This window comes from Sapajus apella, unplaced genomic scaffold (genome assembly GCF_009761245.1).
Source record: "Sapajus apella isolate SASKATOON/1434 unplaced genomic scaffold, GSC_monkey_1.0 scaffold33, whole genome shotgun sequence".
In the NCBI taxonomy this organism is placed as follows: Eukaryota; Metazoa; Chordata; class Mammalia; order Primates; family Cebidae; genus Sapajus; species Sapajus apella.
The window spans coordinates 20,960,896-20,974,924 of NW_022436973.1; the positions used below are offsets into that span (position 1 = coordinate 20,960,896).

Genomic DNA, 14,029 nt, shown 5'->3' on the forward strand with positions numbered 1-14,029 from the left:
TGGAAGGCTGAGATGGGTGGATCACTTGAGGTCAGGAGCTCAAGACCAGCCTGGCTGACATGGTGAAACCCTGTCTTTACTAAAAATACAAAAATTAGCCGGGAGTGGTATCGCATGCCTGTGGTTGCAGCTACTCGGGAGGCTGAGGCAGGAGAATTGCTTGAATCTAGGAGGTGGAGGTTGTAGTGAGCTAAAATGGCACCACTGCCCTCCAACCTGTGTGACAGAGTGAGACTGTCTGAAAAAAAAAATAAAATAAAGTGCTAGTCCTTGGGCTAGACTCTCAGTTGGCTGCCTTTTTTTTTTTTTTCCTGAGATAGTGTTTCACTATGTTACCCAGGCTAAAGTGTAGTGGCCCAATTTTGGCTCACTGCAATCTCTGCCTTTCTGGTTCAAGTGATTCTCCTACCTCAGTCTCCTGAGTAGCTGGGACCACAGGCACATGCCATAATAACTGGCTAATTTTCTTGTGTTTTTAGTAGAGAGGGGGTTTCTCCATGTTGGCCAGGCTGGCCTCAAACTCCCAACCTCCGGTGATCTGCCCACCTTGGCCTCCCAAAGTGCTGGGATTACAGATGTGAACCTACCACACCCCGCCAAAAGGCTCTCAGGTAGCAGGGATTGCCACAGTGTGATCGGAGTGGCATGTAAGGTGGTTATTAACAAGCCTCCGCTTGACGTGCTGCCCTGTGTGCCGCTGGGCCTTTTGCTGCCTGTTGTTTCAAATGCATAGTTGCAATTTTCATATTAAATACAAGATAAAATAAACTGTCTTCAGAACTTTGAGATCTTTTTTTTGAGTTAGAGACGTTTTCTGACTTGGGCCAGGTGGGTGGCTCACGCCTGCAATGCCAGCACTTTGGGAGGCCAAGGTGAGCAGATTGCCTGAGCTCAGGAGTTCGAGATGAGCTTGAGCAACATGGTGAAACCCTGTCTCTACTAAAAATACACACACATACACACACACAAAATTAGCCGGGCTTGATGGCACATGCCTGTGATCCTGGCTACTTGGGAGGCTGAGGCAAAAGAATCACTTGAATCCAGGAAGTGGAGGTTGCAGTGAGCCAAGATGGTGCCACTGCACTCCAGCCTGGGTGACAGAGTGAGACTGTCTCAAAACAAAACATAAAAGACGTTTTCTGACTTTTGATCCTTAGGGGTTCTTTTTAAGCCATCTTTTGATAAAGGACCAGCTGTTCCTAAAAAAAAAAAATGGCATTCACTTTAACATGCTTGTCTAATAGTAGATAGTCCAAAAAATGTAATAAGAAAGTTGAAAATGTGCCCCCTCCATTCTTTATATATTCTATTTAACCTGCGGCTGCCAATCTGATGCAGAGTAATCATCCTAAAGCTGAGATTTAAAATCTGCAGTGTTCCAATACCTGAAACTTTTTGAGTACTGACACGATGCTCAAAGGAAATGCTTGCTCATTGGAGCATTTTGGATTTGGGTTTTGGGATTGGGATGCTCAGCCAGTAAGTATTCCAAAATCCCCAAAAATCTGAAATCCAAAACATTTTGGGTTCCAAGCATTTTCAAATAAGGGATATTCAACCTGTTCGTATATTCCATATTACTTTCTGGGTGTATGTGTACCACTCATAGGTACAGACACACAGATGCCGCAGATATTAACATTTTACTGTATTTTCTTAATCATTCTTGTAGGCATATTATTATTTCTGAGCTGTTCGAATCTTACAGACATAATGCCCCTTTATCCCTAAATACTGCATGTGTATTTCCTTAAAACAAAGACATTCTCTTATGTAACTTCAGTACATTTTTATTTTATTTTTTGAGACAGCCTTGCTCTGTCGTCCAGGCTGGAATGAAATGGGGCAATCTCAGCTCACTGCAAACTGTGTCTCCCAGATTCAAGCAATTCTCATACCTCAGCCTTAGCCTCCTGAATAGCTGGGATCACAGGCATGCACCACCATACCCGACTAATTTTTCTATTTTTGGTAGAGACGGGGTTTTGCCATGTTGGCCAGGCTGGCCTGGAACGTCTGGCTTCAGGTAATCTGCTCGCTTTGGCCTCCCAAAGTGCTGGGATCACACCATGAGCCACCAGGACATGAGGCAATGAAAGATAGGATTGTGAGGTCTTTGTGTGTGATGAAGTTTATCTAATTGTGGGCCTGCCCTAGAATGACCAGGTGGAAAGCTGTGTTGTCTCTGTGGGATCTATAGATGTCACTGTCTTGCCTTTGGGCTGATCAGCTTTCTCTAGAAAGGAATTGTGTGGTCTCCTGTGGGTATAAGTCTGGCTTCTGTGACCTGGTTTTTGGCATTCTGGAAGAAGATGAGTATCCTGCTGTTGATGTTTTCCTTGATCGCTGTGTGGTATTCCTCAGTCTGAGGGCTTTGCAGTTTATGTTCTTTAAGCCATACATTTTTGTGTCTTGAAGGAGGAGGATAGCAGTAGTTAACATGCAGTCTGACCAGTTTGCAGAGTTAAGATGTGTCCTCTCCCCATCACTACGCTGTTTAGTGCATCCAAGCATAGCTCTCCCTGGGGTCCTGCTGGTGAGCCAGCTCACCTCTTCACAGCATCCTTCTATGATCACCCAGCTTGTGCATTCCTTCCCTCTCCCACATTGGTCACAAATCAGCCAAACACGTTCAATGTTAAAAAAAAAATGTTAATCTCATTTTCTTCTCCTCTTTGCTTTGTCCTTGTAGATTTGTATCGTATTTATTCCTTCTGCGTTTTTAGGACTTGGAAGAAATGACACATGTGGTCAATCTACCATGTTTAACTAGAACTCAAAAGCTGGCTTATTGAAAAGAATAAGGAAATTGATTGTTTGGGGTTGTTTTTTGGTTTTGTTTTTTGTTTTTGAGACAAAGTCTCACTCTGTTGCCCAGGCTGGAGTGCAGTGGTGAGATCTTGGCTTACTGCAGCCTCCACCTCCTCAGTTCAAGCGATTCTCCTGCCTCAGCCTCCGGAGTAGTTGGGGCTACAGGCCTACGCCACTACATGTAGCTAATTTGTGTATTTTTAGTAGAGATGGGGTTGTGGGGTTTCGTCATGTTGGCCAGGCTGACCTCAAGTGATTGGCATGCCACAGCCTCCCCAAGTCCTGGGATTAGAGACGTGAGCTTCTATCCTGTTTTGTTATTTTTTTTTGAGACAAGATCTCTGTTGCCTAGGCTAGAGTGCAGTGGCATGATGACAGCTCTCTGCAGCCTCAACCTCTCAGGCTCAAGCGATGATCCCACCTCAGACTCCTGAGTGGCTGACCACGCATGTATGCCACCACACCCAGCTAACTTTTGTTTGTTTTTTTGAGACAGGGTCTCGATCTGTTGCCCAGGATTGTCTCAAACTTCTTAGCTAAAGCAGCCTACCCAATCTTTGGTGTCCCTGATTAAGAAAAAAATTAGAAAGTACAAATATACATTAGTATAGTAAAAGGAGAAGAAATGTACAAGAGTATATTACATACTACTATATGATAATCAGTTTGAAATGCTAAACAGGGCTTGGCAGGCCAAATTTGGCTTAATACTTGTTCTTGTCAGTAGTTTTGCTGGGACACAGCCACATTTCTTTATTTACATATGTATCGCCCAACGCTGCATTCGTGCTACAGCGACAGGACCATGTGGCTCCCAAAGCTTGAAGTATTTACCACACAGCTCTTTATAAAAAATATGTGCTGACTCTGCCCTAGAGGAAATGATTTCCTAGAGAAAGAGACTACAATCGACTCCAGATTTGCTAGACTAGATAAATAACTGCAGAGGAGATAGCAAAGGTTATTAAAAATGTTAGGAAGGTTCCAGGCAGAGAACAGCATTCGGAGTTCACTCTGTTCTTTGGAGCATGGGTAATTTTTTGTTCTTTAGATTATTTAAAAAAAAAAAAAAAAAGAATAGTTTATTTCAGACCATGGAATAAGATGGAAAGTCTTTTTAAAGTGACATAATTATTCATGTAGTCGTCTTTTACGGAAACCTTGTTAGAGGTTTTTGTTTTTGCAATATTTAAAATAGCTCATGGTGATCACGGTGATCACTGAGTGTGACACCACAGCGCGCAGCGTGCACAAGGGCCAGACCAGTTCTTCTGTCATCAGGCAGGGCTGCACCACGTCTGCCTCACAGCGTTGTCTGATCCCCTTGACCATAGCCCCCTCCTCTATCGTTTTCATATAGCTGTGGAGCTTTACACTAGTTTTGTTTCTGAGTTGTAGGGTTACCCTCATTACTAACAAAAGTTTGTGTGTGTGCATGTGCATCATACACGTGCCTGTGTGTACATCTTAACCTCTGCCTGGAAAAGGACAGATGCAAAAAGTCTTGTCTCTTTTTGTGTGTGTGACAGAGTCTCGCTCTGTTGCCCAGGCTGGAGAGCAGTGGTGCGATCTCGGCTCACTACAGCCCCCACCTCCTGGGTTCAAGCAATTCTCCTGCCTCAGCCTCCAGAATAGCTGAGATTATAGGCACCCACCACCCACACCCAGCTAATTTTTTTTATTTTTAGTGGAGACAGGGTTTCAGCATATTGGTCAGGCTAGTCTTGAACTCCTGACCTCAGGTGATCTACCTGCCTCGGCCTCCCAAAGTGCTGAGGTTACAGATGTGAGCCAACATGCCAAGCCAAAAAATCTTTTCATCTGCCTTATAATTAAAACTAGTGGTTTTGGAATTGTTAGAGAAAAGTTGCTTATATTATTGTGTAACAGGTTGTATTAGTCTATGCTAGTGTTATGTATTCTGTCTTCAGACATTTCTCTTTGTGATGAAATACTTTGTCCATGTTACCTTGTGAGCAGCAGCACTCCTGCCTCTGTGGCTGTAGCTAATGTGGTGCTGTTGAGCTGATGTTTGTCTAGTGAGCCCCATGTCCATAATTCTATCATGTTAGCAAAATGGTGACTTCAGTTCAGGAGTTCCCAAATCAGGTTCTGTGATTAACTAGAAAGACTTGGAGAATTCAACAAGCTGTTTTACTCACAGTTAAGCATTTTTGTTGTTGTTATTGTTGTTTTGTTTTTTAAACAGAGGAAGGATACAGATTAAAATCAGCAATGGAAAGACACATAGGCAGGGTCTGGGAGACACCAGGTGCAATCTTGCAGCCATCCTCTCTCAGTGGAGTCATCCAGGCGGGGTTCAGTTTTCCCAGCAATGATGTGTGATAACACTCATTCAACCAGGGACGCTCACCCAAGCCTTGGTGTCCAGGGTTTGTTGCCAAATTTCAGGTTAAATAAAATAAAATAAAAATACACACACACACACACACACACACACACACGCATGCACACACACGCATGCACACGCACAAACACTAGAGAAGGGGCCTCACTGTGTTGCCCAGGCTGTTCTTGAACTCTGGCTTCAAGTGATCCTCACACCTTAGCATCGTAGAGTGCTGGGACCACAGGTGTGAGTCACTGCACTAGGCCTAAAAAGACATGTTTGAGAGGCAGAAATCTCAAGAGCTCAGGTTATCCCCATGTGCCAGGCAAGAGTCATCACTTTCTTTGAAATGTGCAGGACTGGGCAGCCCAGACCTGCTGAGTTAACCTTTATTGTACATCACTACATGCCACACCTCTCACACACATATATACTTTTTCTACCATTTTTTTCCAACAAGTTTTTAAAGACATCCATAATCCATTGTAATGAATTCAACAATGCAAATTTGCCAGTATCCCTTGTTAGGACAGAAGAGAAAGTTTTACCCAAAAGGTCATATTAAGTTACATTTGGATTAGATCAGATGGCAGTTTCCATCAGACATTTACCTTCTGGCTATGGAAGGTGAGGGTGAACTGTGTCCCTTCTTTCATTTAAGGTATTGGGCCCCCAACCCCTTTCACCTCCATGTGGAACACATGGAATCAGCATTTTTCCGTGGGCCAAATACATCAGACCAGAGCGCACTTATTGGGCTAGATACCATCAATGTCAGAATGCCATCACCTTCGTCTTTTTGGGGGATATCTTTCCATTTTGTTTCCTGTTAAGCATTTTGTTTGCTAGGTTATAAAAGATTTTAAAAGGCTGGGCGCGGTGGCTCAAGCCTGTAATTTCAGCACTTTGGGAGGCCGAGGCGGGTGAATCACGAGGTCAAGAGATCGAGACCATCCTGGTCAACATGGTGAAACCCCGTCTCTACTAAAAGAATACAAAAAAAATTAGCTGGGCATGGTGGTGCGTGCCTGTAATCCCAGCTACTCAGGAGGCTGAGGCAGGAGAATTGCCTGAACCCAGGAGGCGGAGGATGCAGTGAGCCAAGATCGCGCCATTGCACTCCAGCCTGGGTAACATGAGTGAAACTCCGTCTCAAAAAAAAAAAGATTTTAAAGAATGGGATGCACATCTTGGATTCTAAGAAATGATTTTTGTAGAAATTCCAAGAAAAGATTATTTGTGTGATTTTTGAAACCAGAGTAGTTTTGAGGCTCTCTTGGGGAACTCAGGGCTACCTTGAGTTTTCTGTTTGGCTCAGATGCTGCATGAGTTCAGAACTGATGCTGGGGGTGACTGGAAGAGGCTGGACTCTAACCTAAAGTGACTGGTCTTTGTGATGATTCTGGCTTAAAAAGCATGCCAAACTAATGTTAATTTTCCTTTTTTTACCAGTACTAGGGGAAAAAGAAGAAAAAAAAACCTGTCACCTAAATGATCAATACATTTTTAATGTTTTGTTTTTTAAATAGATTTCAAATCACCATGTTTATATACTTCGGAATTTTGCTTTTTTCACCTGACATTATCTGAGTAATGGTGTTTGGATAGGAGGGTGTAGAACTTTAAAGTACCAAGATCCTTTTTACTTGCAGGGATAAAGTGGGCTCGGAGGGGCAGATCAGTGTGCTGTCTATTTGAAAGTAGTTAGCATATTTTAAGGTTTCGGGTCTCACTCAAGAACTGCTTGTGGCAAGGTATCATTTTGTGGTCTCAACCTGGGAGCATGTCTGTCCATGCAGGAAGATCCCCAGGCCTGGGGAGAAGCTCTCAGCAAGCTCAGTGCTCTCAGGGATGAGCTGTTGCCAAAGGACACCGACTCCCCGAATTCTGAGGATTGACCATCCCAGAGAGTGAGTGTACTTGGGCCTTGCTTCAAAGATAGCCAAGGCTCAAAATTGTAGGAAAACAGCCACTTGATAAAGCTGTTTATCTGTAACAAGGGCCTGTACATGGCTGAGCTAACATTGGTCTTCACGTTTAATGAGTTCTTCCTTCTCCCCCTCTCGCTCACAGAGCTCTCTCGCCGAGACCCTGGATAGCACTGGCAGTCTGGATCCTCAGCGATCGGACATGATTTATACCATAGAAGATGTTCCTCCCTGGTACCTGTGTATATTTCTGGGGTTGCAGGTAAGATGGTTCCTGTAGGATGTGTAACCACCAGCAGGTGTTTGCATTGTCTACCATCTGGAATTTTTTTAAAAATTCAACTTTGATTTTTATTTATTGAAGACTTTTATAAATTCCTCTTTTAAGGGTGATGAGTAGGGGCTGGGCATGGTGGCTCATGCCTGTAATCCTAGCAGTTTTGGAGGCTGAGATGGGCAGATCACTTGAACCTCAGAGCTCAAGACTAGCCTGGGTAACATGGCAAAAGTCCACCTCTACAAAAAATACAAAAATTAGCCATATGTGGTGGTGTGTGCCCATAGTCCCAGCTACTGAAGAGGCTGAGGCAGGAGGATCACTTGAGCCCTGGAGGTTGAGGTTGCAGTGAGCTGTGGTTGCACCACTCTACTTCACCCTGGTTGACAGAATGAGACCCTGTCTCGAAAATAAAAAAGTGTTGAATGGGAATTGTTGACATCATAGCAAGGAGAAAGAAAAGAACAGATAGAGTGGATTACCAGGGAAAAAGAAAGAAGGAAGATGTTAAGCGGACAAGCGAGCAGTGACATAAAGGAAGGGAAAGGAGATAGACTTATAGGAAGAATAGAGGAAGGAGAAAAGTTAAAGAGTAGAGAAAAAGAGAAATGAATTTTCATCTCTATCCCTGGCCTAGTTAACCCACCCAAAATCATGGTACCCTCTGCCATGAAACACAAGTTGCCCTGAGAAGTGCCATGTTGGCCAGGACCTAAATGGTAGGTTTCAGTCTTATTTCTTAAGGGAAACTTGCCATGGTAGTGGCAGCATCATCTGCTGCAGTTTCCAGTGGGAGGGGAGGGGAGGGGAGGGCAGGCGGGCTGAGGGACAAGGTGGGTGGTAACATAGCTGATGGAGGCCTTCAGCGTCTTTGGTACTTCCCTCCTCTGTCTTCAGCACCCTGTTCCCTTTTATAGGATTAACGTGGGATGTTTTGGAGAAACAGGACAATGTGGGGAGGGTCTTTTCTTAGATGCATACCCCAGGCCTGTATTTGCTTTGGTTTTAACTTGGACTCTGTTCTGAGGTATGACTTACCATTTTTCCTTTCTCAAGTTTGTGTGATCTGTTCAACCTAAGGCATCTCAGCTGCTGAGAAAATCCATCTCATGGTCCAGAGATGTTTATTTACCCTGGGGCAGGGTTGTGCCTGCCAACAGTTGGGTGCTTTGGTCGAGTTTCCAGTTGCCCTGCCCTTCCCTCACCCTCTTTCAGGTGTCAAAGCACGTGGTAACCTGGACTGGCAGGTGTCTGTTGAGTAGGGGAGCAGTCAGAGCCAAAGGAGCTGAGTGGCCTTGGCAAATAATCTACCTTGGGCCAAGCATTCTGAACCAGATTCAGGAAACACACTTTTTGGAATGTTTATCTTATAGATGTTTCTAGCAGTCTTCCCTGGTCAGACAGGAGTGGGAAACCCCGCCTGCGTCATGTCCTTCCTGACCATTCAGGGTACATAAACTTGGGAGCAGCCCTGAGACATCCTGAACAGGAATATTTCACCTCAGGAAACTCCTACACAGTTGGGCTTCATGGGCTACATGTGGCATGTTTGGCAAATGTGGACAGAAATGGGAAGCTGCTGGAAGAAAAGTAGGAAATTTGCAGAACAGAAATGGAACTGATCAACGGGGGAAGGGAGGGAAGTGAGTGGTGAGTGCTGGGACAATCCTACCGGGGCTACAGGTGTGGCAGAGGGGGTCCCAAAGGAAAGTGGGATGGGGTTCTTTCTGGAAGATTCCCACAGCTACCATGTTCCCTTAACCCTACCCTGACTGGAACAGATGAGTTCTTTGTTTGCAGAAACAATGCCAGCTCACAGATAAAAACAGAAAACCCCCCATGCGTATGTAACTTATGAAGCTTATGTAACTTTAATCCCCACACATGAAAGAACTTTTTTAAGGAAGTAGACTAATTAACTTAGGAATGTAGATGCAAAATTCTGTATAAAATATTAGCAAATCAAATCCCAGAAGAAAAATACAACATGACTAACTAGGGTTTGTTTCAAGCATGCCAGAGTAGTTCAGCGCATCACAATTCATGATAACAAATTAGAGGAGAAAGGTCTTATGGTTTTAGCAATTTATGCCAGAAAAGCATTTTGGGGAAAAACCCCAAATATTTCCAATAAGAATTACATGAGTAAACTATCACCAGTGCTCGTATTGACTGTTGTCCTTTGTGAGGCATGGATTCATCCAAGTAATAAGTAATAATGACAGTGAGTAATAAGGCAAGAAAATGTAATAAAAAGGAGAAATGCAGCTGGACGCGGTGGCTCATGCCTGTAATCCCAGCGCTTTGGGAGGGAGAGTTAGGCAGATTCCTTGAGCCCAGGTGTTTGACACCAGCCTGGCCAACACGGTGAAACCCTATCGCTACAAAAAATACAAAAATTAGCCAGGCATGAAGGCACGCGCCTGTAATCTCAACTACTTGAGGCAGAATTGCTGGAGCTCGGGTGGCAGAGGTCGCAGTGAGCCAAGATCGTGCCCGTGCCATTGTACTCCATCCAGGGCAATGGGAGTGAAACTCTGTCTCAGCAACAAACAAGGAGAAATGCTGAAAAAGAGGGGAAAAAATATGGCTTAGTATACAAGAATATACATCTAAAACACCAAGGAGATTCTTTATGTGGGCTATTTTTAAACAACAAGAGAGCAGAGTCAGGATGAAATCCAGAATAAACAAGGAACGGTTTACTGTTTCTCCTGTGACTCTCCTCCTGCCTGCAGCACTACCTGACCTGCTTCAGTGGCACAATCGCAGTGCCCTTCCTGCTGGCTGATGCCATGTGTGTGGGGTACGACCAGTGGGCCACCAGTCAGCTCATCGGGACCATTTTCTTCTGCGTGGGAATCACGACTTTGCTGCAGACAACATTTGGATGCAGGTGAGATTGGGGTACTAATGGGGGATGCCAAAGCCCCCGAAGGCGTTGAGCCATGCCATTTGCCTAGGGCTGTTTGCAAGGACTGAATGGAGGCGAGGGAGTGTCCTAGTGTCCGTTGGTCCCCACCCCGCAGTACTCCTCCCAGTCGCTCCCTCTCTTGGTGAATGGCACCACCACCACCTTCCCCTACCCAGTTGTCCAAGTTGGAAACTCAGCCTCACTCTCCTCCCCCTGCCCCCTTGGCAAGTCATGCTCGCTCCCCAGCACCCCTCTGTGCCCCCATTCCTTGAGTTCAGACCAGAGTGTCCCACTAGGCTCCCCACTGGCTTCCCTGCCTCCAGGGCACTGCTCTTGGACCCACTTTGTGCCCCATACTCAGTGCCATCTTTCTACTTCCACACCCTCCTCAGGGTGAGCCATACTGCAGCTCTCCTCCCTTTTTATACACCAGGCTGCACCTAGCTTTTAGGCTTGTCCTTGCTCTCTGCCCCACCTCCATTTCCAGCCATGCCTCTGAGCCCTGCCTCCTGCCTTTCCTGGCCTCACTCCTGAGGGCCTGCTGTCTACCCTCCTGTGCGTCTTCTCCCCACCCGCCTGGCACACACCAGCTCATCCTCCAGGCCCAGCTTGTCCTGCCCTCCGGACTCTGTGGAGCCCTTCGTTGTTCTCTGAATTCCCACCTGTGTTCATCCTTCCAGTGTGGCCTTTATTCCAGTTTGTCCTTTTTGTTTCTATGCCTTTCTCCTCATGGTGCTTCCTCCTTGATGCCAGGGCTTGGGCTTGTTCATTTTTGCATCTCCAGCTACCAGCTTAAATGGATGTGAAGCTGGCAAAGGAAGGAGAAGAAACGTCCTTTCCTACCTTCCTCCCTCCTCCTGCAAGCTTGCCTTTTCCTCTCCTTTCCTGCTCTTCTACCCTCTTCACGGTGCAGCCTCTTACTTTACTCCAGGGCACTGTTCAGGGGGTGAAGCCTGCTCTGGCAGGACTTTCCTGAGTTCACTGCCAGCTCTGATTCTTGCTCCCTCAAAGACAGGCTAGGTAAGGTCTGGCCCTGCCTGTGGGGGAAGGTGGGTGTGGGCTAAAGTCAGGGACTGCATTCTGATAAGTGAGAATCCTTTGGGACCGCAGGGTTGCTTTTACACAGCAGAGGGATAGGGGAGCCTTGGAGGGTAGTGAGCTCTTAAGGTTCCCAGATCCGAGCCCATGCTACCCTGCCCACAACCACCAAGCTGGGCCAAAGGGATGAGGGTCTCTTCAAGCCCCCCAGAGGGTAGGGCAGGGGTATCACTGACCGACTAGGGGAAAGAGATGTGGTCTGGGCCTTCCAAGGAGGGCTTAACCTGGCTGGCACCCTGTCATTCTTTGGGTACAGCATTCAGGACTCTGTACTTCAAGTCCAGAGTGCACGGCAAAGCTTTTGTTGGCTGACTCGGGACCCTTATTTTGCCCGTGGAGTGCTGTTCTCTGGAGAAACATTCTTTTTCTAAACAGCTGACTTATCTGTGGATTTGTAAGCACCATCCCCCTGTGAATTTGGTCAGTGTTTTTCGTTGAGCATTGTGGTTTGACCTGAATAGGGAATGAAAGCCGTCTTTATTGCAGTAAAGTATGCACCATGTGCAGCTCTGCCCCAGCTTACGCCAAGGAGGCCAGGCCTTGCCAGCAGCTGAGCCTAATGGGCACAGTTGCCTAATGGGACACAGAAAGGAAGGCCTGGGGGCACTTGGGGTAAATACTTTTGGTCATGGAGGGTATGATCTTGCCCACTGTTGGGGCACAAGACCTAAATGGAACAACCCAGGTCAGCGTGGTTCACCTCCCTGCTGGCCTGGGGAGAAATTTGAGTGGAGTAAGAACAGGAGAGGGATTTGACACCCTACTGGGATGGCTCAGGGACCCAAAATGCAGAGCTGTGGCCTGGAGGAGGGTGTGTTTCTGTGTGCCCCGTGCCCATGAGGCTGGGTGAAAGCAGCCTTACTTGCCATGTTTGTGAGGAGTCAGAGTGAGTCCCCCATGACCTTTGGCTGTGCAAGGAATGACAGCCCCACCCACCCCTGCTTCCATCCTCCCCACAGTGTGGCCATTTGCTTAGTCATAAATCAGATGGTGCTGACTAATCACATCAGCAACTGTGTGCTGCTGGGCAGCCGAGGGTGTGTTGGGGGCTTTGGTGGGGCATTGGGCTTGTGGTAGGTAGGGGTTTTCTGTGATTGTTGGGATATGAGTAGTACCCGTGCTCTTAACCTGGGCAAAGAGGAAGAGTACTGGCTCAGCCCTGCAGATATTCAGTGACTGGTCTGTTTAGCAGGTGTGGGTGACTGGGGCCTGGCCGTAGTGGAGAGCAGCGGTGACATTGAAGTACATGACCCATAGCACGAAGGGCAGCACCATCAGGGAGATGCAACGCATCCTCCAGGGGACATGGTGGGAGTCCTGGAGGAGGTGATATCTGAGACAGGCCCTGTAGGCCCCAAGGGCTCTGGCCAGGAGGGCTGAGGGAACAGCTTACATCCCAGCAGGGGCAGGAGCAAAGGCAGGAGGTCACAGCCTGGCATGATCTCCCTGACCATGCACACAGAGGCCAGGACTTGTGCCTTATCAGTAGACACAGGGGAACTTCAGTGGCTTCATTAGCAGGGGACACCGTCTCTGGGGCTGTGCCATGAAGGATGTTACTTGGTTACTAAGCATAGGGGGTGAGGACCTTCCTAGGGGATCAGTGGCATCCGTGAGAAAGGTGACATGGGCCCAGGCAAGTCTCAGGGGTGTGGGATAGGACGGAGACTGCTGGGACTGAACTCATCCCCCAGTCTTACTCTTCCTCATTCTGGAAGTCCCTTCCTGATTTGAATCCTTAGCTGGAAAGAGAAGCAGCACGGAGTGGAATGTGCTTCGTGTGTCCTGATGAGGAATGTTTCTGAATGTATTTTACATGTGAAAAAGACATGGAAAAAAAAAATCTTTCTAGCTAAGCGGCTTAGAGAGAGCCTTTGGGATGGGGGAGGGGAGCACCCCCACCAGCACCTCACGGGCGGCCGGGCCCTCCAGGCTGGGGGGTGGGGGGTTCTTGCTGTGAATCTTCTTAGCCTGCAGTGCTGTGTGCTACCTGCACCCCTTGCTTCCTCTCTGACCAGCAGTTGGGCAGTGAGCAGGGGCTCAGGTGGGGGCCCCTGCTCTGCAGGGCCTCAGACTCTGCAGATCTTCTGTGTAGGTCCTGGGTGCACTTGGGGGCCTGGTATGTGGGGGGCTGCGTGTCTGAGGCAGTGAAGGGGCGCTGAGGCAATGTAACAAGCTGCTGTTTCCCTCCCTGACTGGCCAGTCACCATCTGGGGGCATGTTTCCTGCACCCCATGTTCGTGTGTCTCCTCTCCTCTCGTCCCCCACGTCTCTCCATCCTCCATCCCTACCTGTTGGGACTCAGACTCCTCCACCCTTCCTCTTCCCATCTTTGCACTGGGCCAGAAGAGGCCGGGCTACCTCATCAGCTGCACCACCTCTCACACCCTTGCCTCAGGTTTTCTATGGGTTTAGTGAGAGAAGAGCAGAAATCCCCAAAGTGGCCAGCTACTCCATGAGCATACGCCCTGTTCCCATCCAGCAGAGCAAAGTTGGCAGCCAGACCTCAGGAGGGTGAGGTCCCCTCGGGTAATTGGACTCTCACATCTTACTCAGGACAGCACTGTTCTAAGGGTGCTCACCAGGATCAATGCTGCCAGCGCTGGGCGCATGGCCAGTGCTCACAAAAGTCAGGTTTTGGGATACTT

At 47.4% G+C, this 14,029-nt stretch overlaps 1 protein-coding gene across 6 annotated transcripts in view; it reads left to right on the plus strand.

Moving 5' to 3' along the window:
* Positions 1–14,029, plus strand: part of SLC23A2 (solute carrier family 23 member 2) — a 138,305-nt gene that overhangs the window by 81,570 nt on the left and 42,706 nt on the right. For all 6 annotated transcript variants that reach the window (XR_004274143.1, XM_032295491.1, XM_032295492.1 and 3 more), the window contains 2 exons: positions 7,238–7,354; positions 10,108–10,265. Coding sequence is in view for 5 of the 6 variants with exons in the window: in XM_032295491.1 (XP_032151382.1) it covers positions 7,238–7,354; positions 10,108–10,265 (275 nt within the window). In the remaining variant the exon portion in view is untranslated. The remainder of the gene's footprint in view (positions 1–7,237; positions 7,355–10,107; positions 10,266–14,029) is intronic.